This window comes from Narcine bancroftii, chromosome 3 (assembly GCF_036971445.1).
Source record: "Narcine bancroftii isolate sNarBan1 chromosome 3, sNarBan1.hap1, whole genome shotgun sequence".
Taxonomy (NCBI): domain Eukaryota; kingdom Metazoa; phylum Chordata; class Chondrichthyes; order Torpediniformes; family Narcinidae; genus Narcine; species Narcine bancroftii.
In genome coordinates this window covers 183770629-183798351 of record NC_091471.1, presented here as the reverse complement: position 1 = coordinate 183798351, position 27723 = coordinate 183770629, and the positions used below count along the sequence as shown (strand labels likewise).

General features: G+C 41.6%; 1 protein-coding gene across 6 annotated transcripts in view; it reads left to right on the top strand.

The window, feature by feature from the left end:
• arhgap24 (Rho GTPase activating protein 24) overlaps positions 1 to 27723 on the top strand; it is a 573751-nt gene that overhangs the window by 523596 nt on the left and 22432 nt on the right. For all 6 annotated transcript variants that reach the window (XM_069926054.1, XM_069926056.1, XM_069926053.1 and 3 more), the window contains 3 exons: positions 2517 to 2590; positions 5597 to 5718; positions 20311 to 21400. In XM_069926054.1, the coding sequence (XP_069782155.1) occupies positions 2517 to 2590; positions 5597 to 5718; positions 20311 to 21400 (1286 nt within the window). The remainder of the gene's footprint in view (positions 1 to 2516; positions 2591 to 5596; positions 5719 to 20310; positions 21401 to 27723) is intronic.

Sequence of the window (27723 nt, the reverse complement as noted above, 5' to 3'; positions counted from 1 at the left end):
TCTTTTATTCTGCTCAAACTTTACAAAAATAACCCATCTTAATCATTAGCCTTTTTTTTATAATGCATTAAAGAAACATCGGGGGTCCAAGAATCTCCAATGTTTATTCAATGATGCATTATTTTGAAAATGATAGACTTATCCTTGCAGTCACATAAACAAAGCAGCTAGCACGAAAGACCATAAGATATAGGAGCAGAATTAGGCCATTTAGCTCATTGAGACTGCACTGCCATTCCGTCATGGCTGATTTACACTCTTTTTCAATCCCATTCTCCCTGTAACCCTGAATTTCCTTCTTTTTTTTTAAATTTTTTTATTTTTCACACCATAAACCACAATAACCATGATACATACTTTTTCCTTTTCAAATATATACAGTGCCATTTTCTACCCCCCCTCCCTCCTCCCATCCCACCCTCCCTACCTCCCCCCTCCTGTCCATTTAAAGTACAAAATCTAGGATACATTAAACCAGTCAAACAATGTTGTCATTCAATAAAAATAAACAAGAAATTCCACTGAGTCAATTCTTTTTATTTCCTTCTCCTTTCGTTAATTTAGGTAGTGAATGTTCCCGGTAGGTTTTCACTATTGTGTTTCATGTAAGGCTCCCATATTTGTTCAAATATTTCAATATTATTTCTTAAACTATATGTTATTTTTTCTAATGGAATACATTTATTCATTTCTATATACCATTGTTGTATTTTCAAATTATCTTCCGATTTCCAGGTTGACATAATACATTTTTTTGCTACGGCTAGAGCTGTCTTAACAAATCGTTTTTGTGCATCCTCCAAATCAATTCCGAATTCTTTGCTTTTTATGTTACTTAGGAGGAAGATCTCTGGATTCTTTGGTATATTGTTTTCTGTAATTTATAACCTATCTGTCTCTTGTCTTAAATATCCCCAATGACTTTGCTTCTACTGTTGTCTGTGAATTTGTGAATTCTGAGCCTGGGTCCTCTTGTCCAAAACTCCCCAGCATAGGAAACATCCTTTTGAAATCCTCTCTATTCAGTATTCAAGAAGTTTTCCACACTCTTTTATTTGGGCGTCTATCTGATTTTTGGACATCGAAGAAGGTCTGATGCATAAAACATCGACTGAAAAATCCAATGGGGTAATGACCTATGTCCTGTCCAGTGGTGTTCCTATTACAAGGTGCTTATCAGACCTTGAGATATAGGAGCAGAAATAGGCCATTCAGCCCAGTGAGTCTGCCCCACCATTCAATCATGAGCTGATCAATTTTCCCACTCAGCTCCATTGCCCAGCCTTCCCCGCACAACCTTTGATGCCTGGTTAATCAAGAGTCTACCAATCTCTGCCTTAAATACACCCAATGATGTGGCCACCACAACCACTTGTGGCAACAAATTCCACAGATTTACCACCCTCTGGCTGAAGAAATTGCTCTGAATCTCTGTTTAGGTCAAATTCCTTTCATCCTGCTGAAGAATCTATTCCATCTTATAAAGGTCCCAAGGTCCCATCAATTCTGAAGTTGTTCTCTCTGGTCCTAGACTCTCCCACCATGGGAAGCAACCTTTCTACATCTCCTCTGCCCATGCCTTTCAACATTCAAAATGTTTCCCTGAGATCCCCCTTCATTCTTCAAAACTCCAGCATGTACAAGGCCCAAACTCATCATTCACTCCTCATGTGATAACTCTTTCATTCCACATGACGTGAACGTCAAACCAAGAAAATGCTCATGAAAATTGCAAGGTCGCTTGCGGCCATATTTGAAAATTGATTCACATGTGTTGTATTTATTCAAGTGCCATGGATGTTTTGTGTGCAGGGTATCAACACCAATAAACCAGTAAAAAATGCAAGGCTGGAGAAACTCAGCAGGTCACACAGTGTATTTTATATGGACACATAATCAATATTTAGGGCCTGAGCCCTTCAGCAAGATTAAGCAAATATGTTTGCAGTTGCCTGAAAAAAATTGTAGGGGGGGTGGGGACAGAGAGGGAGCACAGTCCTACAGATGAGAGATAATAATAGGTGGACATGGGAGGGACATCATAAGAAAAAACAGGAGGGAGATGGTTCTGTGAATGGAGAGGGAAGGGGTTTGAGAGCTGGAGGAAAGGAGACAGAGGGATAGGGAAGAGAGGGAGAGCGGGGAGTAGGCTAGCAGAAGCTGCTCCATCAGTTGGAGCATACCAAGATGGAATATTAGATGATGTTTTTCTAATTTACAGGTGGCCTTGCTTTTGCAATGCATGAGGCCATGGGTAGACATATCGGTGTAGGAGTGGGGTGTGGAATTGGAATGGATTTGCTCATTTTTTTGCTCACACCTTCATGAAGGGCTCAAGCCTGAAAAGTTGGTTATGTACCTTTATCTTTTCTATATAAAGTATGCTGTTTAATCTTCTGAGGTTCTCCAACAATGTGTTTTTGCATCTGCAGGCTTTTGTGTTGTACTTAAAACCAACATATCCTTGCAGTCACATAGCTTCAGAAAACACCTTAACTAGCTCTCATTTCTTTCAGGGGATGAAGGAGCTAATTAGGCAAGTGAAGACCCTCCCTCCTGTCAACTTCAACTTGCTAAAGTATATCTGCAGGTAAACCCTCTGTTGTTGATGTCCAAAAACTCTAGTATAACTTAATGCTTCATATTTATCATGTCAAAAATTTCACTAAATGTAAAGTTAGTCAGTTCATGTTGATGTTCTAATGTTTCTGCAATGTCAAGTTGGAAACAATGTGACAGCTGAATATAAGATGGTATCCTTGAAATGAGCTTATGACAAGGTCACCTAGTTTATCTTCTTAAAGAGCAAGTCCAGGCCTCAAAAATTCATGGGGTTAGGTGCATTTAATTATTTTGACAAGTTTCAACAGTAAAATTTTGATCTTCACAACTTCAGGATTGAAAGGTGTCCACTTTGATCAAAGATTCAGAGAGAGTGGTAAATCTGTAAAAGTGTTACCATAAGCCGTTGTGGAGGCCAAAGTGTATTTAAGGCAGGGATTGATATGGGTTCTTGATTATCCAGGGCATCAAAGATAATGGGGAGAAGGCCAGGACAATGGGGTTGAGTGGGAAAATGGATCAGCTCATGAATAAATGGCAGGGTAGACTCGATGGGCTGAATAATATTTCATCTCTAATGTTTTGTGGTCTTAACACAGAAAATTCCAAGGGGCAGGAGAGTTTGTTGGTTGGCAGGGAGGTAGCAGAATACACTTGCGTAATATAGTCACGTGACCTGTGTCAAATTGAACGAGTGGGCAGATAAGCAACGGGACTGCCCAGGCCCAGAGTTGCCAGACTGTAGCTGTGGTTTCCTGATCAGCTCCAAGAACAATCAAGGTGTTTGGCCATAAGACATAGGAACAGAAATAGGCTATTCAGCCCATTGAGCCAGCCCTACCAATTCAAGCTGGGCATGTGATCCATTACAAGAAGTTCTCCAGCTACCATGATGGCAGTACCATCTCCTGCCATCATCTGCAGCTGATTTCAGGGAGAAGGAACTCCCACAAATCAATTATAGGTTTTGAAATGTTGCAAGAAGATAAATAACACAATAGGAAATAGAAAACTGCAGGAAATTTAAAATAAATAAAAATGTACATTTTCTCTGTGACCTACTTGGGTTTTCCCTGGGTGCTGCAGTTTCCACCCACTCTCCAAGACATATGGGTGTGTAGATTGATTAGGTACAATTGGGCAGCATTGTTTTCATGGGCTGAAAGGGCCTTCAACCTTGCTGTATAGTTTCTGTTTATTAATGTAGGAAACACTTAGCAGCTCAGGTTACATGTGGGAAGAGAGAAATTGTGTTCACTCTTTGGGTCAAAGGTGCTTCATCAGAACTGGAAAACAAATTGGCTTTCAGTTGAGTAGAGGTTTAAGTTGTGGAGGGATGGATAGACAAAGGGAATATCTCTGATTGGGTTGTCAAAGTGACCCAAATGTATGTCGGACTACTGGATATATAGACTAATGAGGTCAATAGATTGAGAGAGAAAGAAAGGGATTATGTGAAGCTGTTGCTGTGACCTGAAGGAAAAAGGGAAATGCTCAGGATACCCAATGTCAGGCATTGCCTGCAGAGAAATGAGTCAATATTACAAGTGATAACCTGCAGAAGAACTGGCCAGTTTTGATACCGAAAGGAAAAGTATGTTATCTGAAATTGTTACATTTGGTTTTTGAGTCTGAAAGGCTGCAACATACCCATACAAGTGATGAAATCATAAGACCATAAGAATTTGGTGCAGAAATAGGCTATTCAGCCCATTGAGTCTGCCCTGCCATTTAATTATGAGCTGATCCATTTTCCCATTCAGCCCCACTGCCTGGCCTTCTCCTCATAATGTTTGATGCCTGAGATAATCATAAACCTATTGATTTCTGCCTTAAATTCACCCACTGACCTGCCCGACACAACTGCCTGTGGCAATAAATTCCACAAATTTACCACCTTCTACTTAAAGAAACTTCTCTGTTCTAAGCAGATGCCTTTCAATCCTGAAGCTGTGCCCCCTTGCCCTAGACTCATCCACCATGGGAAACAACCTTTCTATATCTATTCTATCCACACTTTTCAACATTCAAAATGTTTCCATAAGATCTCCCCCCACCCCCCCCCCCCCCCCCCACTTCTCCTAAATTCCAATGTGTACCGGCTAAGAGCTGTCAAACAATCCTATGATAACCCTCTCATTCCCAGAATCATCCTGGTGAAACTCCTCTGAATCCTCTCCAACATCATCATGACTTTTCTTAAATGAAGAGCCTAAAACTACTTGCAGTACCCCAAGTGAGGTCTCACCAGTGCCTTATAAAGCCTCAACATCACATCCCTGCTCTTATGTTCTATTCCTCTTGAACTGAATGCCAGCATTGCATTTGCCTTCTTCACCACCAACTCAACCTGTAAGTTTAGCTTCAGCTATTCTGCACAAGAACCCCCAGGCCCCTTTGAATCTGGATATTTTCCCCATTTAGAAAATAGGTTGCCTATTTATTTTTTCTACCAAAGAACATGCCCATGCATTTTTTGTCATTGGATTTCATTGGTTATTTCTCTCTCCGTTCTCCTTCTGCAGCCTTTCTGTTATCTCAACACTACCTGCTCCTGCATCTACCTTCATATCATCTGAAAACTTGGCCACAAAGCCATTCATTCCATAATCCAAATCATTAATATACAGCATAAAAAGATACAGCCCTAACACTGACCCCTGAGCAACACCACTAGCATCTGGCAACCAACCAGTACATGATCACTGTATTTTGACTTTCTGCTTCATGCCTATTAGCCAATGCTCTGTCCATGCTAGTATAATACCATCAGCTCTTATCGTGTTAAATAGCCTCATGCAGTTCCTTGTCAAAGGTCTTCTGAAAAACCAAAGACACATCATCCACTGCATTTCCTTTATCTGGCCTGCTTGCCATTTCCTGAAGACAATATCAGTCCAGGGGGAATATAAAGTGTGGTTGGAACATGAAGCACTCTTCACCACCCATTGCAATTCTGGATGTGATGTGGCAGGCAGCAGTGAATACCGAATCACTAACCTTTCTAACACCTTGACTGGTTAATTTTCCATAGGTTCTTGGATGAGGTGCAGTCTTATTCGGATGTAAACAAAATGAGTGTTCAGAACCTGGGAACGGTGTTCGGGCCAAACATATTACGTCCAAAGATTGAAGATCCTGTTACTATTATGGAAGGTAATTTTAAAAATAGCCTTTGTTTTCCAATTCACCTGTGCCTGTTTGTGGTGCGCTGAAGCATGTCCTTATTATTAACCTCTGGATGGCTGTCAACTATGACTGTACTCTGAATCTGTGTTGTTCCAGAGGAGCATCTGGGTAGATGTTTCATGAGGGAATTTTATTTTTAAATAATCCCTATTCTTTCCTTAACCAAAAAGGTGTCCGTATAAACCAAAGAGCGTCTACCTTGGTCATGAATGAAGTAGTAGTCATCTTTGCAGCCCTATCTCAGACCTTCAGCACTACAGAGACACCTACCAGAAAAACCCTCAACGTCACCCTTAAATGGAACATTGATTTTCTTTCAAGAAATGAACAAAGGACAGCAGTAGAAAGTCAAAACAAGGAGAGTATTGAAACATCAGAGAGGCAACAAAATCACTTGTTAGCAATGGCAAACACCTTTGTGGTAGGCTGTCATTCAGTTAGGCTGCCTCTGGTGGTACAACCATTGGAATGCAACCTTGCGGCTCTAAAAGCATTTTATCAGTGAAACAATTGTGCTCTTTAACTAGCAAGTTCTTGCTAGCTTTTTGGTCCTGAGCTCTGTTTGCAGTTTCAACTGGCCAAGACGGTGGGGTCCACAGATAACTTTGACCTTGTTGGTATCCCGCTTAAACCTGTCTTGGCAGGACCATTGTTGAGGACTTTTGCATCATCTGTCTGTGACCTGACTTTGAGGTGGAAGGGAGTCTCATGTACTCACCAGATCTCAATGAATTGTCATAAATGCAGTTTAATTGAATCAAGAGAGAAATACAACATTTTAAATGATGAATTTTGTGTTTTTATACCAGGGGATATCCCATATTATGAAAAATAACACAACTTGACGGTCCTGATTTGAATTCTGCCTGGTTTTGTGCACCTGAGTGAACATATGAGTTAGAAACTCCTCTTTTGAAACAGATGTCAAGCCTGGTTACCTTAACATCATGAATAGATGATGGCTTGGAGTTTGTCAATTCAGAAAAGTTTTCTAAATCAATATATAGAGGTACCAACTAGAGAGAGTGCAATACTGGATCTCCTATTAGGGACCGAGGAAGCACAGGTGATAGAAGTATGTGTAGGGGAACATTTTGAGTCTAGTGATCATAATACTATTAGTTTCAAGTTAATTATGGAGAAGAATAGGTCTGGGCCTTGCATTGAGATTCTAAATTTGAGCAAGGCCACATTTGAGGAAAGGTAAAAGGATCTAGAATGCATGGATCGAGATAAGTTGTTTTCAGGCAACGATGTGCAAGGTAAGTGGAGGACCTTTTGAGGTTACAGAGTTTTATATTAGCAAGTATAGAAAACCTTGGTTTGTGAGGGATATTTGGGATCTGGTTCTGAAGAAGAGAGGTGTAGAGCAGGTATAGACAACATGGACCAAATGAGGTACTTGAGCAGTATGAAATGCAAGAAAAACCTCAAGAAAGAAACTAGGTAGGCTAAAAGAAGACATGAGGTTGATTTGGCAGACAATGTGAAGGAAAATCTTAAGGGTTTCTACAGGTATATTAAGAGCAAAAGAATAATAAGGGATAAAATTGGTCCCCTTGAACATTAGAGTGGTCAACCATGTATGGAGCCAAAAAAAAGATGGAGGAGATCTTAAATGTTTTTTTTTCTCTTCAGTGGGAAGTAAGGAAAACAAGCAGTGAGGTCACGCAACCGATACAGATTAAAGAGGAGGAAGTGCTTGCTGTCTGAAAGCAAATAAAGGTGGATAAATCCCCAGATCCTGACAAGATATTTCCTCGGACCTTGAGAAGGGCAAGATTAGAACTTGCAGGACCTCTGGCAGTAATATTTTAAATGTCCTTAGCCACAGGTCCCAGGGATTGGAGAGTAGGTCAATTTGTTCCTTTCTTTAAAAAAGGCTCAAAAAGTAACCCTGGAAATTATAGACCGGTAGTAGTAGGTAAATTATTGGAAGGCATTCTAAGAGATCAGATATTGAATTATTTGATAGTCAGGGACTGATTAGGGATAGTCATCATGGCTTGATACATAGTAGGTCATGTTTAACCAATCTTATAGAGTTTTTTGAGGTGATTATCTGGAAAATTGAAGGAAAGGCTGGGGATGTTGTCTACATGGAATTTAGTAAGGCCTTTGACAAAGTCCCACATGGGAGGTTAGTCAGGAAGTTTCAGATGCTCGGTATTCATGGTGAAGTAGTGAACTGGATTGACATTGGCTGCACAGAAGAACCAGAAAGTAGTGGTGGATAATTACTGCTCAAACTGGAAGCCTGTGACTCGTGTTGGGCCTCAGGGATCGGTGCTGGATCCATTTTTATTTGTCATTTATATCAATGATCTGGATGATAAGGTGGTTAAATGGATCAGGAAGTTTGCAGATGACACAAAAAGAGGAGGTGTTGTGGACAGCGAGGAAGACCTTCAAAGCTTGCAAAGAGATCAGAACCATCTAGAAAAATGGGCTGAAAAATTACAGATACAATTTAATTCAGACAAGTATGAGGTGTTGCATTTTGGAAGGACAAACCATGAAAGGACATACACTGAATATGCTAGGGCACTGAGGAGTGCGGTAGAACAGAGGGATCTGGGAATACAGACAAGTAATTCCCTGAAAATGGCACCACTGGTGGATAGGGTTGTAAAGAGAGCTTTTTTTTTGCATGTTGGCCTTCATAAATCAAAGTATTAAGCATAAGAGTTAGGATGTTATGGTAAAGTTGTATAAGACATGGGTGAGGCCAAATTTGGAGTATTGTGTGCACTTTTGGTCACCTAACTGCAGGAAAGATATCAATAAGTTAGGAAGAGTACAGAGGAGATTTACTAGGATGTTGCCCTGACTTCAGGAAATAAGTTATGGGAAAAGGTTAAACAAGTTAGGACTATATTACCTGGAGCATAGAAGAATGAGGAGAGATTTGATAGAGGTATTTAAAATGATGAATTTTGACAGAGTAAATATAGGTCAGCTTTTTCCAGAGAACAAGGGTTAAGGTTGAAAGGGTAAAGGTTTAGGGGGAATATGAGGGGGAACTTCTTCACACAGAGAATGGTGGGGTGTGGAATGAGCTGCCAGCTGAAATGATGAATGTGGGCTCAATTTTAACATTTAAGAAGAATTTGAACAGGTGCATGGATGGAAGAGGTATGGAGGGCTATGGACTGGGTGCACGTTAGCGGGAGTAGGCAAAAAAATGGTTTGGCACAGACTAGAAGGGCCAAAGGGGCCTGTTTCAATGATGTAATGTTCAATGGTTCTATATTTCTACCTGCTTGTGTGAAACTTGGCGATCGCTATAGGAATCAAAGGTAGATTTATGAAAGTTTAAGAAAGAGAAGTGGATTAATTCTGATAAGGAACACCTCCTTCTGATTTTGCTTCGCCACACAACTTTTTTTTGTCTGGCCAATCTTGAGCAGGCAGGGATTGTGTAATGGTTAACATGACACTATTACAGTGCCAGTGACCTGGGTTTGAATCCTGCGCCATCTGTCAGAAGTTAGTGCATTCTCCCCGTGACTGCATGGGTTTCCTCTGGGTGCTTCAGTTTCCTCCCTTCCTCCAAAACATACTATGGTTGCAAGTTAATGCGACATGGGCTGATGGGCCGAAAGGAGCTGTTATCATGATGTAAGTCTGTCAATCCCACATTTCGTTGGCTCAGTGAAAAGTGATTTGGTCTCCTTATTCAGTCTCTGTAGGAAGAAGGTTCTGTCCACTTGAGCTCTGTCTTGGATATTTGTCCAGAGACCAGTGTAAAATCGATGGATAGATGGATGTGGGTGATATATACTATGAGGATTCCAAGAAACCTCAATTTTAACTGCCTATCCAAACAATTTTTTTACTGATTTGTAATCACTTGCATGGAGTTACAATTGTAAAGCTGTAAAAACAAATATTACCAAATTATTAATTAAAATTTACTTCATGCCGAGATACAAGAAGCAGATGAAACTGACATACAACTGGGTTGTTTAAGATATGGGGCTTCCGCAAACTTATAGGGTTAAAATCCTTCCCAGTAAATAACTCAGCAAGAAATCTCTTAGAATATAACATTTATAAAACTGGCAAAGATGTTGTAAAGTACCATAAATAAAACCACTAGTGCCTCTTAAACTTATATTGGCTTTATATTAAATGTCTTTATGTGGCAGACAAGTTGCCTGGGGAGTTTTGACAAATCTCATACTTTGAGATATTTTGTGTAACTGGCAGCTGCAAATGAGGTTGAAGGCAAGTCAAAAGATAATTTTTTCAAATCAAATTACACTCAGATGTCAAGAGTGGAAATCTTGGACTATAGTGGGACAGAGAATTTAATCTTGAGAACATAAAAATTGTAAGAAACCGAAACAGGAGTAAAACATTGACTCTCATGCCTATACAATTATTCAACAGGATCAGAACTGATCTTCAATCTTGACACCAGTTTTCCTGTAGGTCTTGATTTCTTCAATATCCTGGATACTCAGATTCCATGAATCATTGTTTTGAATGAAATCCACAATAGATTCTCGACAGGAGCAAATCCAAATATTTGCTCTTTTACAAGAGAGGAAACCTCATTTTCGAGTCTGAAGTCAAAAATAACTACAGTCAAAAGGGCTTAAAGTTTGTATTTAAATGAATACAGCAAAAGATATAAAGCGGATTATCTTGTAGTACAGCTATGCATTGGTAGGTAAGATTGTTGCGGCCATCACAGTGTAGTGGGTAAAGGATGTCTTTGGGAACTGAATGTCCAAGCATACACAGTGTATTAAAATGCAAGCATAAACAGACACTATTGGTAACTATATACAGACCTCCAAACATTAGCTGGGATATGGACAACAAATTACAACAACAAATAGAAAATATGCGTCATAAGGGCAATGTTATGATCGTCATGGGGGATTTTAGCATGCAAGTAGATTAGGAAAACCAAGTTGGGATTGGGTCTCTAGAGAGAGAATTTGCAGAAGGCCTACAAGATGGGATTTTAGAATAGCTTTTTGATGAACCCACTTGGGGAACAGACATAGTGAATTGGGTGGTGTGTAATGAACCAAAGGTGATTAGGAAGTTTATGGTAAAGGAACAGTAGAAACTAAAGTCAGATGTGCCAGTATTTCACTGGAGTAAAGGCACTGGTATGAGAGAGGAATTGGCCAAAGGAGATTGGAAGGGGGCACTAGTAGGGTAAAGAGCAGAGCAGCAATGGATGGAGTTTCAGCAATACATGGGGAAGGTGCAGGATAAATACGTACCAAAAAATAGGAAATAATGAAATGGAAAAATGTTACAATGCGACTGACAAGGGAAATCAAAGCCAATGTTAAAAACAAAATAGTGGCCAACAAGGAAGCAAAAATTAGTCGGGTGAGAGAGGATGGGGAAGTTTTATAAACTTGCAGAAGATGAACAATGAAATTAGGCTAGCAAAAAATATCAAAAAGGATACAAAAATCTTCCTCAGGTATATAAAGAGTAAAAGAGAGATGAGAGTAGATATAGGACGAGGGGAAAATGAAACTGAAGAAATAATAATGGATGACAAGGAGATGTCAGCAACTAAATGAGTATTTTGCAGTAAATCAGTCTTCACTGTGGAAGACATGAGCGGTGTACAAGATGTCAAAGGTTGTCAGGGAAGGGAAATGAGTGCAGTTACTATTTCAAAGGAGAATGTTCTCAGAAAGCTGAATGGTCCAAGGGTGGATAGATCTCGCGGACCAGATGGATTGCACCTGTGGGTTCTGAAGGAAGTAGCAGTAAAGAATGTGGAGGCATTGATAATGTTCTTTTAGGAATCAATAAATTCTGTTATGGCCCCAGAAGACTGGAAAATTGCAAATGTCACCCCACTATTAAGAAGGGAGGAAGACAGCAGAAAGGAAAATATAGACCAGTTAGCCTGATGTCAATGGTTGGGAAGATTTTGGAGTTGATTGTCAAGGTTGAATTTGCCAAGTACTTGGAGGTACATGACAAGATATGCCAAAGCCAGCATGGTTTCCTGAAGGAAACATCTTGCTTGACAATCCTACAGCAATTATTTGAAGATGTGACAAGCAGTCTGGATAAAGGAGATGCAATGGATGTTGTGCGTTTGAATATTCAGATGGCCTTTGAATAGGTGTGGCACCAGAGGCTACATTACAAAATAAGAGCCCATGATACAATTGGAAACCTACTAGCATGGGAGGTGCAGCCTTGTACACACCAGGGATATTGGTTCTCTTCTCTGGTGGAGAAGTTGACGTGCAGTTGCAACCAAAGTAGGGCCGTTTTCTGGTTGGTTTGATTCTTTATTTTTATAATATTTTTATGGATTTTATACACATAAACATGCATAGATAGTACATTTACAGCATGCACCATAAAAATTATAGATTACATAGCTCAACAAGTTATAAAATCATATAGAGTGCATCTACAATATATACCATATAACCACATCTAATAATTTTAACAGCATTTAAATTTTAATTTTTAAAGTTTAGAATTTCTATTATGTCAAGAGGTTGGGGATAAGATTCAGGAATGGTCACCACAACATTTGAAACCTTATATTTAAATTAATAATTAAGTAACAAATCTTTTCTTGACTTAAACAGGACATAATGTCCCTTAGCGACTGAACATGGGTTGGCGAGGCAGCATCCTTCCATCTAAGCAATATCGCACTCCTGGTGAAGAGAGATGCAAAAGACAGAACTCGACATTTGGTTGGAGTTAAAAGAACCTCATCCTCCCCAGTTGTGCCGAAAAGAGCAACCAAAGGATTAGGCTCTAAATTTAAAATAAGGATTAAGGATAAAGTTTGAAACACATCTCTCCAATATCGAGTCAAGGACATGCCCAAAACATATGGATTAGAGAAGCCTCTCCCCTCTTACATTTATCACAGCAAAGGTTTACATCTGAATAAATATGAGATCATTTAATTTTAAACATGTACAACTTTAAACTGTAACAAACAATGATGTGCACATAAAGATGTGGTATTAAACAGCTTAAAATTTGAATCTCAATCCTCATCTGATATTGAAAGGCTTAAATCCTGTTCCCAGACATTTTTAATTTTGATTAAGGGAGCATGTCTTAAACCTATCAACTGATCATAAATAATGGATATTTGACCTTTGCAAAAAAGTTGTAAACTAAAAAAACATATCAATAATGTTCATATCAGGTGCCCTAGGGAAATTGGGTATCTGAGATTGAAAAAAGTGTCTGATTTCCAAGTATCTCAAAAAAATGAGTATATGGTAAAATTAACTTTTAAGAAAGCTGTTCAGATGATGCAAAACTGTTGTCAATTCAATGCCCATTCTGCACCAATCATGCAAAGCAAAATTATGAAAAGGTTGGCGTGTTTGAAGGCACCAGGAACAATCATGGAACTGTCAGGGTGGGATGTCTAGGCTTTGCAGATGGTACCATAAAGCTCTTTCGTAGCTTCACTTTCATTTGCCGAAAGTGGAACATAGACTGTGGCAATCAGCCTGGCAGAGAATTCCCTGGGTAGGTAGGGTGAATTTCACTAGAAGTTACTCTATCTCTGCTGAACAGAAAGTCTTCACAACTGAGACATTGGTGCACCAGTTCTTGTTAATATAAATGCACAGACCTCCTCCTCGAGTCTTGCCAGAAGCAACTGGATTGCTGAGTCTGGAAAGGTGACCTAGAGCCACGTTTTTGTAAATTCCAGAGCACAGCAGCCCTGCAGTCCTCGCTGTTTAGGTGCAGCCTCAGGTAATCCAATTTCTTCTTCAGCAACCTTGAGAGGAAGATCATTGGGAGTGCAGGTCTGAAGGGGTTAACTCTCATTCTAACCTCGATGCTAGCCCATTTTCCACGCTTCTGCCTTCTCCAGCGGTGATTACAATGACCTCCCACACATCTCCCATGATCCACTCCACAATGTGCAGCAGTCTATTTTCCCTGCTTCAGTAGGTTTCCACCGTACAGAATCCTAACAATCCAATGTGCTAATTTGAAAGTCCGGTTTGTGTTTTTCATTTTCATGAGTGTTTCCCGATCATAGACACAATATAGTGGTTTGGGGTTTTCATCGTTGTGAGGAGCTGAAGTGGCCACTGCAACCTCGTACACTACCATCTTGAGCATCTTGACCCAAATGAATAACTCACCAACCCCTGGAACTGGTCTAGTGAACCTTCACTGCACTATATTACAAAGTATCCTTCGTTAGACATGGAGACCAAAATTGTGTATAGTACTCCAATTGTGGTCTTACCAAGGCCATATATAATTACAGTTAGACATCCCTAATGTTATTTTTAAAATATTTTATTTACAAATTTTAAACCACAACAGTAAATACATTTCATTCAATAAAAAAAACTTTCAAAGATTATACATATGGTATACAAACCCCTTCACCTCCCACTCTCTTCACTCCCTCCCCAAACCCTGAGAAAAAAGAAAGAAGATAGAAAAAGGACCAGAGAATGTCAAGGGAATAAACAATATATACCATAAAATTTAATATTGGAGGTCACCAAAAGATGGGGTCTTCAGAGAGTCTGCTCAACATTCGTAGCCACATTTTGCAAATATGGGTGCCATATTTTCCAAAATACATGATATTTATTTCAAAAACTGGAAGTGCTCTTGTCAAATGGAATGTAGCTACGAAGTTGACCACGCCATCTCTCCATCCCTAAGGCTGTGTCTGATTTCCAAGTTGTTGCTATACATGTCCTAGAAACTGCGAAAGTGATTTGTACAAATTCGAATGTCCCCAATGTTCCACTTAAATCCTCTTGTAAAAAAAGACCAACATATCATGAAACTTCCTTATTGTTTGCTGTTTATGCATTTTAGTTTTCAGTGGTTCATGAGCAAAAACATTCAGGCCCCTTTGATTATCAGCATTTTCCAATCCTTCACCATTTAAGAAACCATCAGCATTTCAGTTTTCATTGATGTGTCAAAAAAATTACACTTTTCCACATTGTACTTCATTGGCCATGCCTTTGACATTTATTCTGATTGACTGCATCCACAAAGCCTTTTCACATTCTCACTGCTAATCGTATTTCCACCTTGTTTAATGTGAACAGCAAAAAAACCCCAAATGTTACATTTAGTCCCCTCAGCCAAATCATCCATGGAGATTATCAATGTCTTTCTAGATTTTAGGTCCAAGCCCAAGTCATGACGTTACCCTACTTTCTGCTAACCCAAGGAGGAGCAATTATCCCTATTCTTTATTTTCCATGTCAAGCATCTCTCAGTCCAATCTCATATATTACACATTATCCCATCTTTCAGAAAATCTAAATAGACCTGAACTGTGTATTTGCTCTTATTCACTCTACTGGAATCATTCACAATGAATGATCATAGATTAGTCAAACATGATTTCCCTCTTCAAAAATACATGTCAATCTGTTTAATCATATTGTTTTCTGAATGCCTCGATAGCACATCCTTTATTTGAGATGCCTGCATTTTTACACATTATTCACACCTTTAATATCCATCATATAATTCAATGGACCCATCATCTGTAGTCTTTTGGGACGAGGGTTGAAATTTTTACTTGTGAAAAATGATTTTTCCAATTTTATTCTGAAATAACACAGTCTCAATTTAACATACCTTTTCCATAATTTGCACTCCCTCACTTTAAAAAAAAAGTTTATCTGCCTCTGGAGTTAAACAGGAAAATGTACAAATGCCGTGAGTGTAGTACGATACACAAAAGTGTAGCAGCACCAGTGACCAGAGTTCGAATCTGGCGCAGTCTGTAAGGAGTTTGCATGTCCACCTCGTGTCTGCCTGGTCTTCCTCTGGGTGCTCCAGTTACCTCCAACCCTTCATAGAATGTATGGGGGTTGTAGGTAAAACTGAATGTAATTGGGTGGTCTGGACCCGTGGGCTGGAAGGACTTGTTACCGTGCTGTATGTCTGAACTTAAAATTTAAATTTAAACTCAGCAGGACACATAGCATCAAAAGTGAGCCAAGGTGTATGACCCTGAAATGAATTCTTGCTTTGTGTATTGTGTTTATCTGTCTCTACCTGTGTTGCAGAATCATAGAATCCAGTTCACTCTGTCTGCAGCAGCTTTTCATTAGAAAAAAAACTTTCTCCATTCTCTATCCAACTTTCTCCATTCTCTATTCTCCATCAATGCACCAGGCAATTTTTCTCCATCATACACTATCCTCTTCTTTTACCTTGCAGGTCACAATATAACCTGCCACACCACACCTGGAATCAGGGTGTTCCAGATTCCAACCACTTTCTCAAGATATTCTGAATTCCCTTTCTCTCTTATTTTATACATGTGACATCTTGTCGTCAATCTGTCCATTGGCTAACCTCTCTCTATACTGTCCAGACTTCTCATCAAATTTCGCTTTATTCTTCACCCTGCCTCCCTAAAAAGAAAACAGTCCCAGCTCTCTAATCTACATATATAACTGTAGTCTATAAATCAAAGGAACTATTCTTGAAAATCTCACCAGGGGAGTGAATGCTGAAAGTCTGCAGACACTGAGACTGTAGTAAAAACACAAAATTGCTGGAGGAACGTAGCAGGGCCTTGTAGCATCCACAGGAGGTAAAGATATATAACCAACACTTTGTAATTGAGCCCTTCGACAAGGTATGAGCAAATTGTAGGCAGACAATGGTGGGGGGAGGAGCACAGTCCCAAAGGCAAGAGGTGGATAAGGGAGGGAAGGCACAAGAGAAAACAGGGATATGGGGGTGGTGGGGGGGTGGTGGAAGCTCTGCAAATGAAGAGGGAATGGGTTGGAGAGTTGGACGAAAGGAGACAGAAAAAAAATTGCTGCGCTGCTGAAGCTTCTGCAATGGCAGCGCTGTTGCTGGTGCAGACCCGCAGAGAGTGGAGCAAGGAGGCACAGTGCTGCAGCATGCTGCCATGCCAAAGGACCTGAGAGTCTTTCTTTGGCTTGGCTTCGCGGACGAAGATTTATGGAGGGGGTAAAAAGTCCACGTCAGCTGCAGGCTCGTTTGTGGCTGACCAGTCCGATGCGGGACAGGCAGACACGGTTGCAGCGGTTGCAAGGGAAAATTGGTGGGTTGGGGTTGGGTGTTGGGTTTTTCCTCCTTTGCCTTTTGTCAGTGAGGTGGGCTCTGCGGTCTTCTTCAAAGGAGGCTGCTGCCCGCCAAACTGTGAGGCGCCAAGATGCACGGTTTGAGGCGTTATCAGCCCACTGGCGGTGGTCAATGCCAAAGGTTGGTTTGCGGTGCAGCAGGCTGCATGGTTGGTGTAGCAGTTAGCGCAATGCCTTTACAGCGCCAGCGATCAGGATCAGAGCTGGGTTCGAATCCCATGCTGTCTGTAAGGTGTTTGTACATTCTCACCATTTCTGCATGGGTTTTCTCCAGGGACTCCAGTTTCCTCCCACTCTTCAAAAACACACCCGGCTGTGGGTTAATGGGGTGTAATTTGAGCGTCATGGACTTGGAGGGCCAAAACGGCCTGTTACAGTGGAGGTTGTGCAGAGGAGATTCACTAGAGATGAAGGGGTTCACCTATGAGGTCTGGGTCTATATTCGCTGGAATTCAGAAGAATGAGCATCTTATTGAAACATATGTGACACCAGAAATCCTGGTATATATCTACAGAGGTGTGGTGGAAACTGTGCTGACCGGCTGCATCACAATCTGGTATCGAAATACCAATACCCCTAAGCGTAAAGCTTTCTAAATGGTAGTGGACACAGCCCAGGACATCACAAGCAAAATTCTCCCCACTGTTGAGTACGTCTGCAGGGAGTGCTGCCGTCAGAGGGTAGCAGCAATCATCGAAGATCCACACCACCCAGCACATGCTCTGTTCTCGCTGCTGCATCAGGAAAGAGGTATAGATGCCACAAGACTCGCACCACCAGGTTCAAGAAGAGCTGCTACCCCTCCACCATCAGAATCCTCAACGAAAAAGTCAATCAGAGACTCATTTAAGGACACGTGCACTTTATTGATTTTCTTTGCTCTCTGTATTATACAGTCATTTTGTTTTCATTCGCTATCTGTTCCCATTTCTTTTATTATTTACATGTTTACGCTGTGAACAGTTTATTTTTTGCCGAGCCCATGGGAAAAAGGAATCTCAGGATGTACTCTGACAATAAATCTGAAATCATATGATTATTATGTGCTGTGTGTTGTATGTTATATGGTCTGAAGAAATGCTGTTTCGTCTGATTATTTATGTAGAGTCAGATGAGAATAAACTTAAACTTGAAATTAAAGAAGCTTTCTGATGCTTTCACATTCTACCAATAACGTGGTGACCAGAATTAAACACAGTACTCTAGATGAAGCTCGTCCACTGTTCTGGAGAGATTCTCCGTAACTTTAAATCTTTTTTATAATTTTGCTGTTCAGATCAACTCTCAGTGCCCCATGGACATCCAATCAAGTTTTTGAGCCCTTCGCCCATAATACAATCACAAATTACAAATGGCAGCAGTGCCAGAGCTGCTGTAATGGCAGCACTGCTGCTGGGTGTGGACCCGGGAGAGTTGAGAGCAGAGACATGGTGCTGCTCCAAAAGGAGCAAACACCCAATCCTAATGCAGACAGTTCTGTGCAGGCTTTAAACAGCCGATAGTGTTTCAAAATCCTGTAACCACAGGACATGTGCTAAATATGCACCACCCGTGCTCAGCCGGAGCCACGAGGGAGCAGAAGAAGCACCAGAAATGGGGAAAAATCCCCCCCCCCACTCCTTAAGAAGGAGAAGCAGAGGGGACAACCCTATAGGCCTGTGACCACGGCAGTGGACCATCCTCTGGCTCAGCGGGAAGGTGACCACAACAGCAGACTAATGAGAGGCTCAGCATCTGAAGGCCCGAAACTGGCTACGGGCTGTTGGTGACTTGCAGTCAGGGAACATGGGCTGTAGGTGGCTAGAGATTGGCTTATGGGAGTCGGAGTCATGATTCGAATGGGTGCTAAGTGCAAGAAGGGCTCCTGAAGAGCCTCAGGTGCTGAAGCTTCCAGTTGCTTTGGTGGTTTGGATCTGGAACTTGAGTTGCCAATGGATCGAACAGGTTTCTGTGAGGCTGCAAATGCTGTGGAAATGCTGGGGGTAAATCTACAGACACTCGGTGACCCCCCAGGACTCTCTTCTGCTTCTCTTTTTCTTGTACTGTAAAGGATATCAGGCAACACTAATGGCAACTCTTTGTCTGTCTTATGGCAGGCTGAAGGTAATTTCATATAATATTACATGTTCTGTACTATTATCTGACAATATAGAAATCTTAAATCTTGATTGGTGATATGATTCTTTAAGTCCTGCTCTTGTTTTGCTGTCCCCCCAAAAAAACATTGAACTTCACGTGTGCTCTGACCAAGGCTGGATACAATTAAAACAGGACCCAATGCATTCCAGAAACTCAGCAGGCCTTTGTATAAAGTAGGTAAAGATATATAACCGACGTTTCAGGCCTGAGTTCTTCTTCAAGGTGACTGGCTGAGTTCCTTCAGCAATTTTGTGATTTTACTACAATCACAGTGTATGCAAACTTTTGTGTTGCACAACAGTGGATTCCAGTCACTTTAATTAGTGTTATTGTCATCACCTATGATAATATTTTGTAACTGTACATCAGCTCTACGTGATTTATGCATACTGATACCCAAGTCCCTTTGTCTCTTCTGTTCTCTCCCATTAGAATCATATTGTGAATTATCTTTCTCAAACCATAGGTTTTGTTCTTGTACTTCAAACACACCAAAAATGCTTTGTCCATCTCACTGGGAGGAAACTAATACATTAGCAAGAGCACTCTGGCTCATTCACGTGGTGGGTACAATTCACGATAGTTTCTTATTGTTCCACATAAGATGGGAGTGACAGACATGAAGGCTCCACATCAGGAAAAGCCACCCATGACAGGAGAATTATTTGTGTAAATAAAAGATCTGCAGATCAATGCATACTGTTCCACCCTGTGAACCTGGCCAACAGAACTCAAATGATAGCCAGAGGACCAATAAACAGGCCCTTCAGCCATCACGCACCAATCCAGACTAATTGTATGTTTCAGCAGTTTATCCGTAACCTGTTCACATTGGCTTTTGCATTTGGATAGCTGAATATTAGGAAACTCTTAGCCTTCACCACCCCACTCAATATTCCAACACCCTATAGACAAGAGAATGTTCTTCCTCAGATCCCCTGTACGTCTCCTATCCTAACCTAACCTGTTAAGTTTTGGCCACCTCTGATCCAGGATATGCTTCTCACTATGTACCTTTTCAAAATTGTGTATACCTCAATCAGATCTATTCTCAGCCTTCTCCAATCCGGCCTGTCCACTTTCCCCTCCAAGCAGAAACATTCCACCCCAAGAAATGTGCCCCTGTGTGAATGCCTGCTTGGTGTAAATGTTGGGATGTCTAAATTGTGCTAAAAACAAATTTACAGCACACTGCATAATTCTAACTAATTATAAGTAAATATTAATCAACAGATGATTAATTAATATTATTTAATAACAATCATGTAACTAATTCCGTTATCCATTTCCTCTTTCCCCACTCTGTCCTGGCTTTCGCAGGCACAGTTCTGGTTCAGCAGTTGATGTCAGTATTTATAAGTGAACACAACAATTTATTTCCCAAAGATGGCGAAGAGATTCCAGGCAGACAGGATGGCAGTAACAACAACAATGAACTACCAAAGAAGTCCCTGACAGGGATCCCCCCGCCACTAAACAAGGAGAATAAGAAGCCACAATCTGAGCCTGTCCATCAGTGCTCCTGGGATAACTCCCAGTCCCCCAAAAGGGAGACTGATGAGAATGGGGGATCTCCTACAACTCTGAATGGGGGCAATAAGCTAAGTGGCAGTCCCCGAAGTAGCCTCAGCAAAGTTGACGTCAACAGAAGCCCACCCATCATGGTAAAGAAGAACCCAGCTTACTCCAAAGGGAGCGGCATTGTTACCAACGGCTCCTTCAGCAGCCCTGTGGAAACCCAGGAGAAAATTCAGCCACTGCCAAATGGGAGCCTGCAAGCAAGAAGGAATTCCACGCTGAAAGGAATGGGGACCAAGCTGGGGACCGGCAGCATGCAGAATGGGGGAGTGAGAATGGGGATTTCCAGTACAGACGTGTTGAGTTGCTCTCTGAACAATCGAGTTACAGGCTGGATGCCCAATGGATATGTCACACTGAGGGACAATAGGGCCAAGGATGGGGTGAGCAGTGAATCCACTCAGCACCACAGACTGTCCACCTATGACAATGTCCAGCAGCAACTTTCCCTTTGCAACTCGGATGACAAGCAGAGTGTCGACAGTGCCACATGGTCCACCTCTTCCTGTGAAATATCCTTGATGGAGCACTCCAACTCCTGTCGATCCTCCACCACCACATGCCCGGACCAGGACATCTATCCAGGCAGTTACGAAGACCCGGCTCTGGAGGGCCCGGTCCACGAGACCTCTTTCCGGACAGACTCCGAGAACAAGTACGAAAGGAGTAGTGGGGGTGGCTGCAGCAGCCGTGCCACGAGCAGCAGTGATAACAGCGACACCTTTGTTCCCAATGCTTCCACCAGCAACCACAGTGCTTTACACAGTCTTGTAACCAGCCTGAAGCAAGAGGTTTCAAAGCAGAAGATTGAATATGAAGCAAGAATAAAAAGGTAGGATTACTATTGATTAGAACATACATTGTATCAAAGTTTGACTTCAGTCCATGTTTTCAAAATCACACATATAATAGCTAAATCAATTCATCTCAGCTTCCCTAGTTTGTTTTGTAATGTTGTGAAAAGACAGTAAAACCCCTGGTATCCAGCACATATGGGGATTGGTAGATGCTGGATAAGTGAATTTTCCATTTGCTTGAGACTGCGTATTGCGTGATTAGGGAACTGTAGTGCGCGTTGAAAGAACCAAAGACTTGTTGATCCAAACCAAGGCTTTTATTAACTAAAAGATTGGAGCATATCACAAGTAGATTGACCAGTCCAGAATGACCTGGTCTGGCTAGGGGCAATCCTTTAAGACCTGTCAGTAGGTGTGGCTACACTCTCAGCCAATCACAGTCATCCTACACTACCATCTGTACATATGTACGTATACACATTGGTGATAGAATCTGTACTATCACAGGAACTAAAGGCGAGGTGTGCCAATTTTAAACTTCCTTTTTTTTTGCCTGTTGCTTCAGGCTGCCAGTTTCTTGAATTGCGGATAACAGGGGTTATACTGTAACTGTTTCTTATAGTTCACTGCAGGCATATTTTGGTTGGAAGAGTTTGTGCTGTTAGGGGTTAGGTTTGAATGCTGGCAATGGCACTCTCAAAAGTGTGTACTCACTGCCTAGTCTCACATAGGAAGTACAGCCAGATGGTTGCAACCATGAAAAGGGCCAATGCCTGAATAGTATAAGGGAGGGAAGGTGGGACTGGTGAGGGAATAGTAAAGCTAGGAAGTTAAAAGCTGTTGACATTCAGTCAAAGGTAAAAAACTGTTTGGTGCACATACATCTGAGGATATCTCTACCATTTCCATGCTATCACTGTTCATGTCAAGGTCCAAATTCACATGTGTAGGTCTTTTTGTATCTATTTAGCGAAGAGGCATGTTGCACCTTAACAATGTATAATTAGCCTCTGGTTGAGTGAATATATGTTTTGCATGACGTGGAGGGATCTGGACCCCTTTGTTTACATGGTGTACATTTCATAAACAAGGCGTGTAAGTTAAGAGGGAGAAAACTTCAAATAACTGTTTATTGTAGTTGTACTGAATCTTTTGATTGATATGGATTAAATTGCCATTTATTTACAATGAAAAAAGGAAAATCCAGTCTGCTTCCCAATATTGTGGAGTAAAATGAGATGGGAGAAACCTCACACCAGCACAGTTCGTGTAACGGTTAGCGAGGGGCTGTTAGAGCGCCAGTGACCCGAGTTCGAATCCAGCACTGTCTGTAAAGAATTTGTACATTCTCTTGTGTCTGTGTGGGTTTTCCCCACGTGCTCTGGTTTCCTCTCATCTTCCGAAATGTACCGAGTTATAGGTTAATGTGGGTGTAATTGGATGGCATGGGTTTAAATGGCTGGAATCAGCATCTGCCGTGCTGTAAATAAAAATTTAAGATTTTTAAATTTACAAGGGGAATAAACAGCCCACACTATTCCAGCTTCACTGCTAATTTACTGCCTCTGACATTATCTAACACCTAATCATGAAACATGGCATTGTCATGCAGCATAAGGATCGCAAGGGCAAGAAATAACCTGTTCCGCGATATCATGTAATAGTGCAGAACATGTAATTTTACACAAAATTGCCTTTTGCCTGCTGTAAGGCAAACAAGAAGTTTTTATAAGTGTCGCCCGGTGCCCCTTACAGAAGGAGTAGAAAAAGAGAGTGCCTTCAGAGTCACTGAATGTCTGTGGATTCACATCAGAGCTCCTGCAGCTTCTGCAGCCACACAGACTCCTGTTTGATCCAAACCTCCAACGCGATCACGAAGCCTTCAGCATCCGACCCCTTTGCAAGCCCTTCTTGCCCTTAGCACCCTCTCGAAACTCGGCTCTGATACTTGGCTCCTGTGAGCCAGTTTCCAACAGGCCGCAGCCCGTGCAGGATCCCCAACCACAAGGTGCCCGCAGACTGTGTGGGTCCTTTGACCACACAAGTTTCCTTCTGCCTAATATTTTAAATGTTCCTTGTTTTCTAATTATTGATTGATTTGATCAAAGGATTTTGTATCCATCATTAGAAATATTTATACTCAAATAATTACAAATTTTATGATACAAATGTGATTGATTGGAATTTTAAGCAGATTCAAGTTTTGTTTTATTTATTTGCATGTTAAACAATTTCATTTGATTGACAGGACAAGGCTCCCTCACCAAACCAAAGCCCTCCAGTTTTGTTCTATTCCAGAGCAAAGTCTAACTAGTATTGGCATCTGTTTGAATTATTGTGCTAAAAGAAAGAACTGAAGCTGGAAAATAAGCTTCTTAAACTGATTTTTCTATTGAGCAAAGCTCATGGCTAATCTCTGCATCAAAATCCCGTGTACTGCCTTGGTACACAATTCTTCAGAAGCACCAAACAGCTACTTCCCTTTTGAAGTTTTTATTTTATTTAATTTAGATATACAGCATGGTAACAGGCCGTGCCGTCCAATTACACCCATTTAACTGACAACCCCAGTAAATTTTGAACAGAGGGAGGAAACGAGTCCCTGGGGAAAACCCATGTAGACACGGCGAGAACATACAAACTCCTTACAGACAATGGGGATTTGTACCCCGGTCCCAATCGCTGGCACTGTAAAGGCTAAATATTACACCAACCATGCCGCCCCAGTTTAACCTAGCTTCACACACACACAACTATCTTGGGCAAAAGCGCTGCCTTTCATCTGTGTGTGTCTTGACATCACTATTGAATTGGTCTTTGATCTTCTAAAACTCATCACCCTCAGGACAGCTTTCTCACACAGAACAGGGGTGTCTATGGAAAAATTGGCCAGAGGAAGTAGTTGAGGTTGGTACAAATATAATGTTTGAAAGAGAACAACATGTAGAGAGAGATATGGGTCAAATGCAGGCACATATGACAAGCTTAGTTCAAGTTCAAAATTATTTATTATCCAGTTGTACAAGTACAACCAAATAAAACAGTGTTCTCCGGTCCTCAGTGCAAAAATTGCAAACACACATCCAGATATAACACACATGCAGACAAATGATACGTATATATATATACATATGTGTGTTATATCTGGATGTGTGCTTGCAATTTTTATATATATATTAGTTTAATAAATGGTAGAATCTCCAAGGTGGTTAGTGTGAGCAATTCATGGTGGAAAGTGTGTTGACCAGTTGCATCACAGTCTGGTGTGGGAACACAAATACCCCTGAGTGTAAAGCCATCCAATAGGTAGTAGACACAGCACAGGACATCACAGGCAAAACTCTCCCCACTATTGAGTACATCTACAGGGAGCGCTGCCTTTGGAGGGCAGCAGCAATCATCAAAGACCCACACCATCCAGCACATGCTCTGTTCTTGCTGCTGCCATCAGGAAAGAGGTATATGTGCCTCATACCACCAAGTTCAGGAACAGCTGCTACCCCTCCACCATCTGACTCCTTAATGACAAAGTCAGAGACTCATTTAAGGATTCATACTTGGGCACTTTATTGATTTTCTTCTGCTCTCTCTGTATTTCAGTCAATTTGTTAGCATTTGTTATCTGTTTACAGTTCTTTGTTTATGTTTACGCTGTGTACAGTTTATTTTTTTTGCACTACCAATTAATGGTAATCTCAGGGTTGTATATGATGTCATGCATGTACTCTGACAATAAATCTGAAAATCTGAAATGTGGCCCCTCTACCCATTCACAGAAAATGAAAGCATAAATCAAATTAAAAAGACAGGACAGAGGAACAAAGTTCTGCTTATCACTGGCCTTTGTCTAGACCAAGCCCAATGGCTAGTCCTGCCAAGATTCTACCCCAGTAAATGTAAGATTGCTGCTGGATGCCTGCCGCTGGCTGACGCACATGGATGCATGATGCATTTCCTTCGTCTTTAGCTGGAGCCACCTTTCCTGACCTTTGGAAACAACTTTGCTGGATTGGGTTTCATGAGTGTGCCTGGAAAATTTAGCACATTGCCACAGTTGGTTACAGTCCAAGTTATAGGAGCATTTGGCCCATTAAGTACTCCACCATTCTGTCATGAGCTGATCCATTCACCCGCTCAGTCCCACTCTCCTGCCTTCTCCCCATTGTCATTGTCCAGCCATCCATGACAGAAATGTTAGGGTCTCAAATATGTGTGGAAGGAAATGGAGACTGAGATGATGCATTGTCAACAACAAGACAGATGAGAGCTGCTCTGTGGACAAGGGAAGAGGCATGGGAGCTTTGGAGAAGGTGTTGTGAATGAATTGTAGAAAAGTAAAACCCGGCAGACTAGAGGTTTATTGGAGTGGACCAGAAAATGCAATGAATGGGCTTAAAATCAACTAACAGACAGTGAGAGGCAAAATACTGCAGATGCTAGAATCTGAAGCAAAAGAGAAACAGTGGAGGAACTCAGCAACATCAGTGGGGAAGGAGGGGAAGAATTGTCAATGCTTTGAGTTAGAATCTTTCTTCAAGACTGAGAGTACAGAGGAATAGTTGTATTGTCGCGTCTGTGCTGTAACAATATTAATATTTGGGGAGAATTTATAAGATTTAGAGTAGGTCACATACATTCACATATTTTAAAACAGATCTTATTTGAAAGTCTGAAGAATTCACATTGCAGGATCTCTGGAAAATGGAAGCACCTTTCACAAGTAGGTGTTAATTGAACTGAAATCATAAAATGCTTGACCATTGTCTTGCTGGAGTCATGCTGTCTATCAGTACCCTTTCTGCAAAGTGCTCATAGAAAGGTCACCCCTGGATTTTGTTTATCTAACAACACATGGGAGTAGAAGAAAGAACTCCTGTTGATTTGCTCAGGAAGGTGGGGGTTTTGCAAGACATGAGTCACTTGCTCTCTTTGGAGTTTCAGTTGGAAGAGACAGAGAGTTGAGTTAACAGCTCAGTCAGTCAGTGTGTGGGACACTGACAAGAAACTGAAAAGTGCAATCCAGGGAAAAATGTTTGAAACTGATGAAAGCAAGTTCCAGAGCAGTAGATCGTTGGAAGTGCTATCTGTGTGATGTTTCTCTTGAAATAGAGGAAAGAATGGAACTCTGTGGTAGCTTGGTTACCATCTAGAAGACCCTGATGGGGCAAGTTTCATCAGCGAGACCCTGAGGTGACTAGTGGTGGTACCTCAGTTGTGGAAATCCTGGAGCAACAAACCCTATAAGAACCTTCCTGAAAGGTAAACATTTACCTTTCAAGCATCAAGCCTGGTGAACTTTATACATGTTAAATTCTGTGCACAGTATGGTGATTGCCTGCAACCAGAGAACTTGGAAGAAGAAGTGAGATTGAACTGTGAACCAAAGAGCACTCTTGTCTTTGTGAATGTCTTGTCTTTGTGAATGTTTATTGCTGCTGGGTTTTGGGTGTCCCCATAGTTCAAAGAATTTATAGTCTTGTGCTTAGGCAGCCTGCCTCTACATTTGGCCGGCAACCAGTGTTTCTAAGTCCAGATGGGCTGGCTTCAGGTGATTGATCGTGAAAAGTTAATCTTTTCCTGCAATGTCCAATGCAAAGGTGGACTCTTTGTTACGCAATGCTTTGTACAGCCCCTCATATGGCCGTTGAAGCAGTGGGCAGTGCAAAAATGTATTTACAGTTTTTTTGGTCCGTGGGTATGTAGGCGGGTGCCTGGCCATGGTGGGAGGGCAGGGTGAGCACCAAGTTACCAAGTCTGTCACTGAGCTTTTGTAGAACCACCGTGCCTTCTGTCTTCTTCCCTCTCAGGATGGGGATAAACTCGCCGGGGACTACTAGTGGGATGCCATGGACTAGTTCTGCTGATGACACCTGTAGGTCTTGCTTGGGTGCAGTGCAGATCCCTAGAAGGACCCAGGGAGCTCATCTGCCCAGTTGGGGCCTGTGAGTCTGGTCATGAGCGCTGAGTTGAGGTGCATTTCGAATGCGGGTGGTAGGCAGTGGTGTGCTGTAGTTGGGTTCCCAGCAGACTGGCCAACGCTGCCTAAAGGTTGGAAGTGAACTGGCCACCCCCCCGTCAGAAGTGATATGTGCTGGGATGCCGAAGCGAGCTATCTATGTGGCAACCAGGGCCCTGGTGCAGGAACCACTTCAGCCTTCGGAGCTGTGAATGTGGTAGAACAATGGCCATCTTCCCTACCTATAATCCCTCATGCAGCTGGAACTGTTCTGGGAAACACAGCATTTCCAGCTGTGTGGGAGATTATGGATAGGGAAGACGGCCATTGCTCTGCTGCATGCCACACCACCAGTTGCCCCACCTCCATTGGGTTCGGAGGGCGCCTAGAGGTGTCACTCAA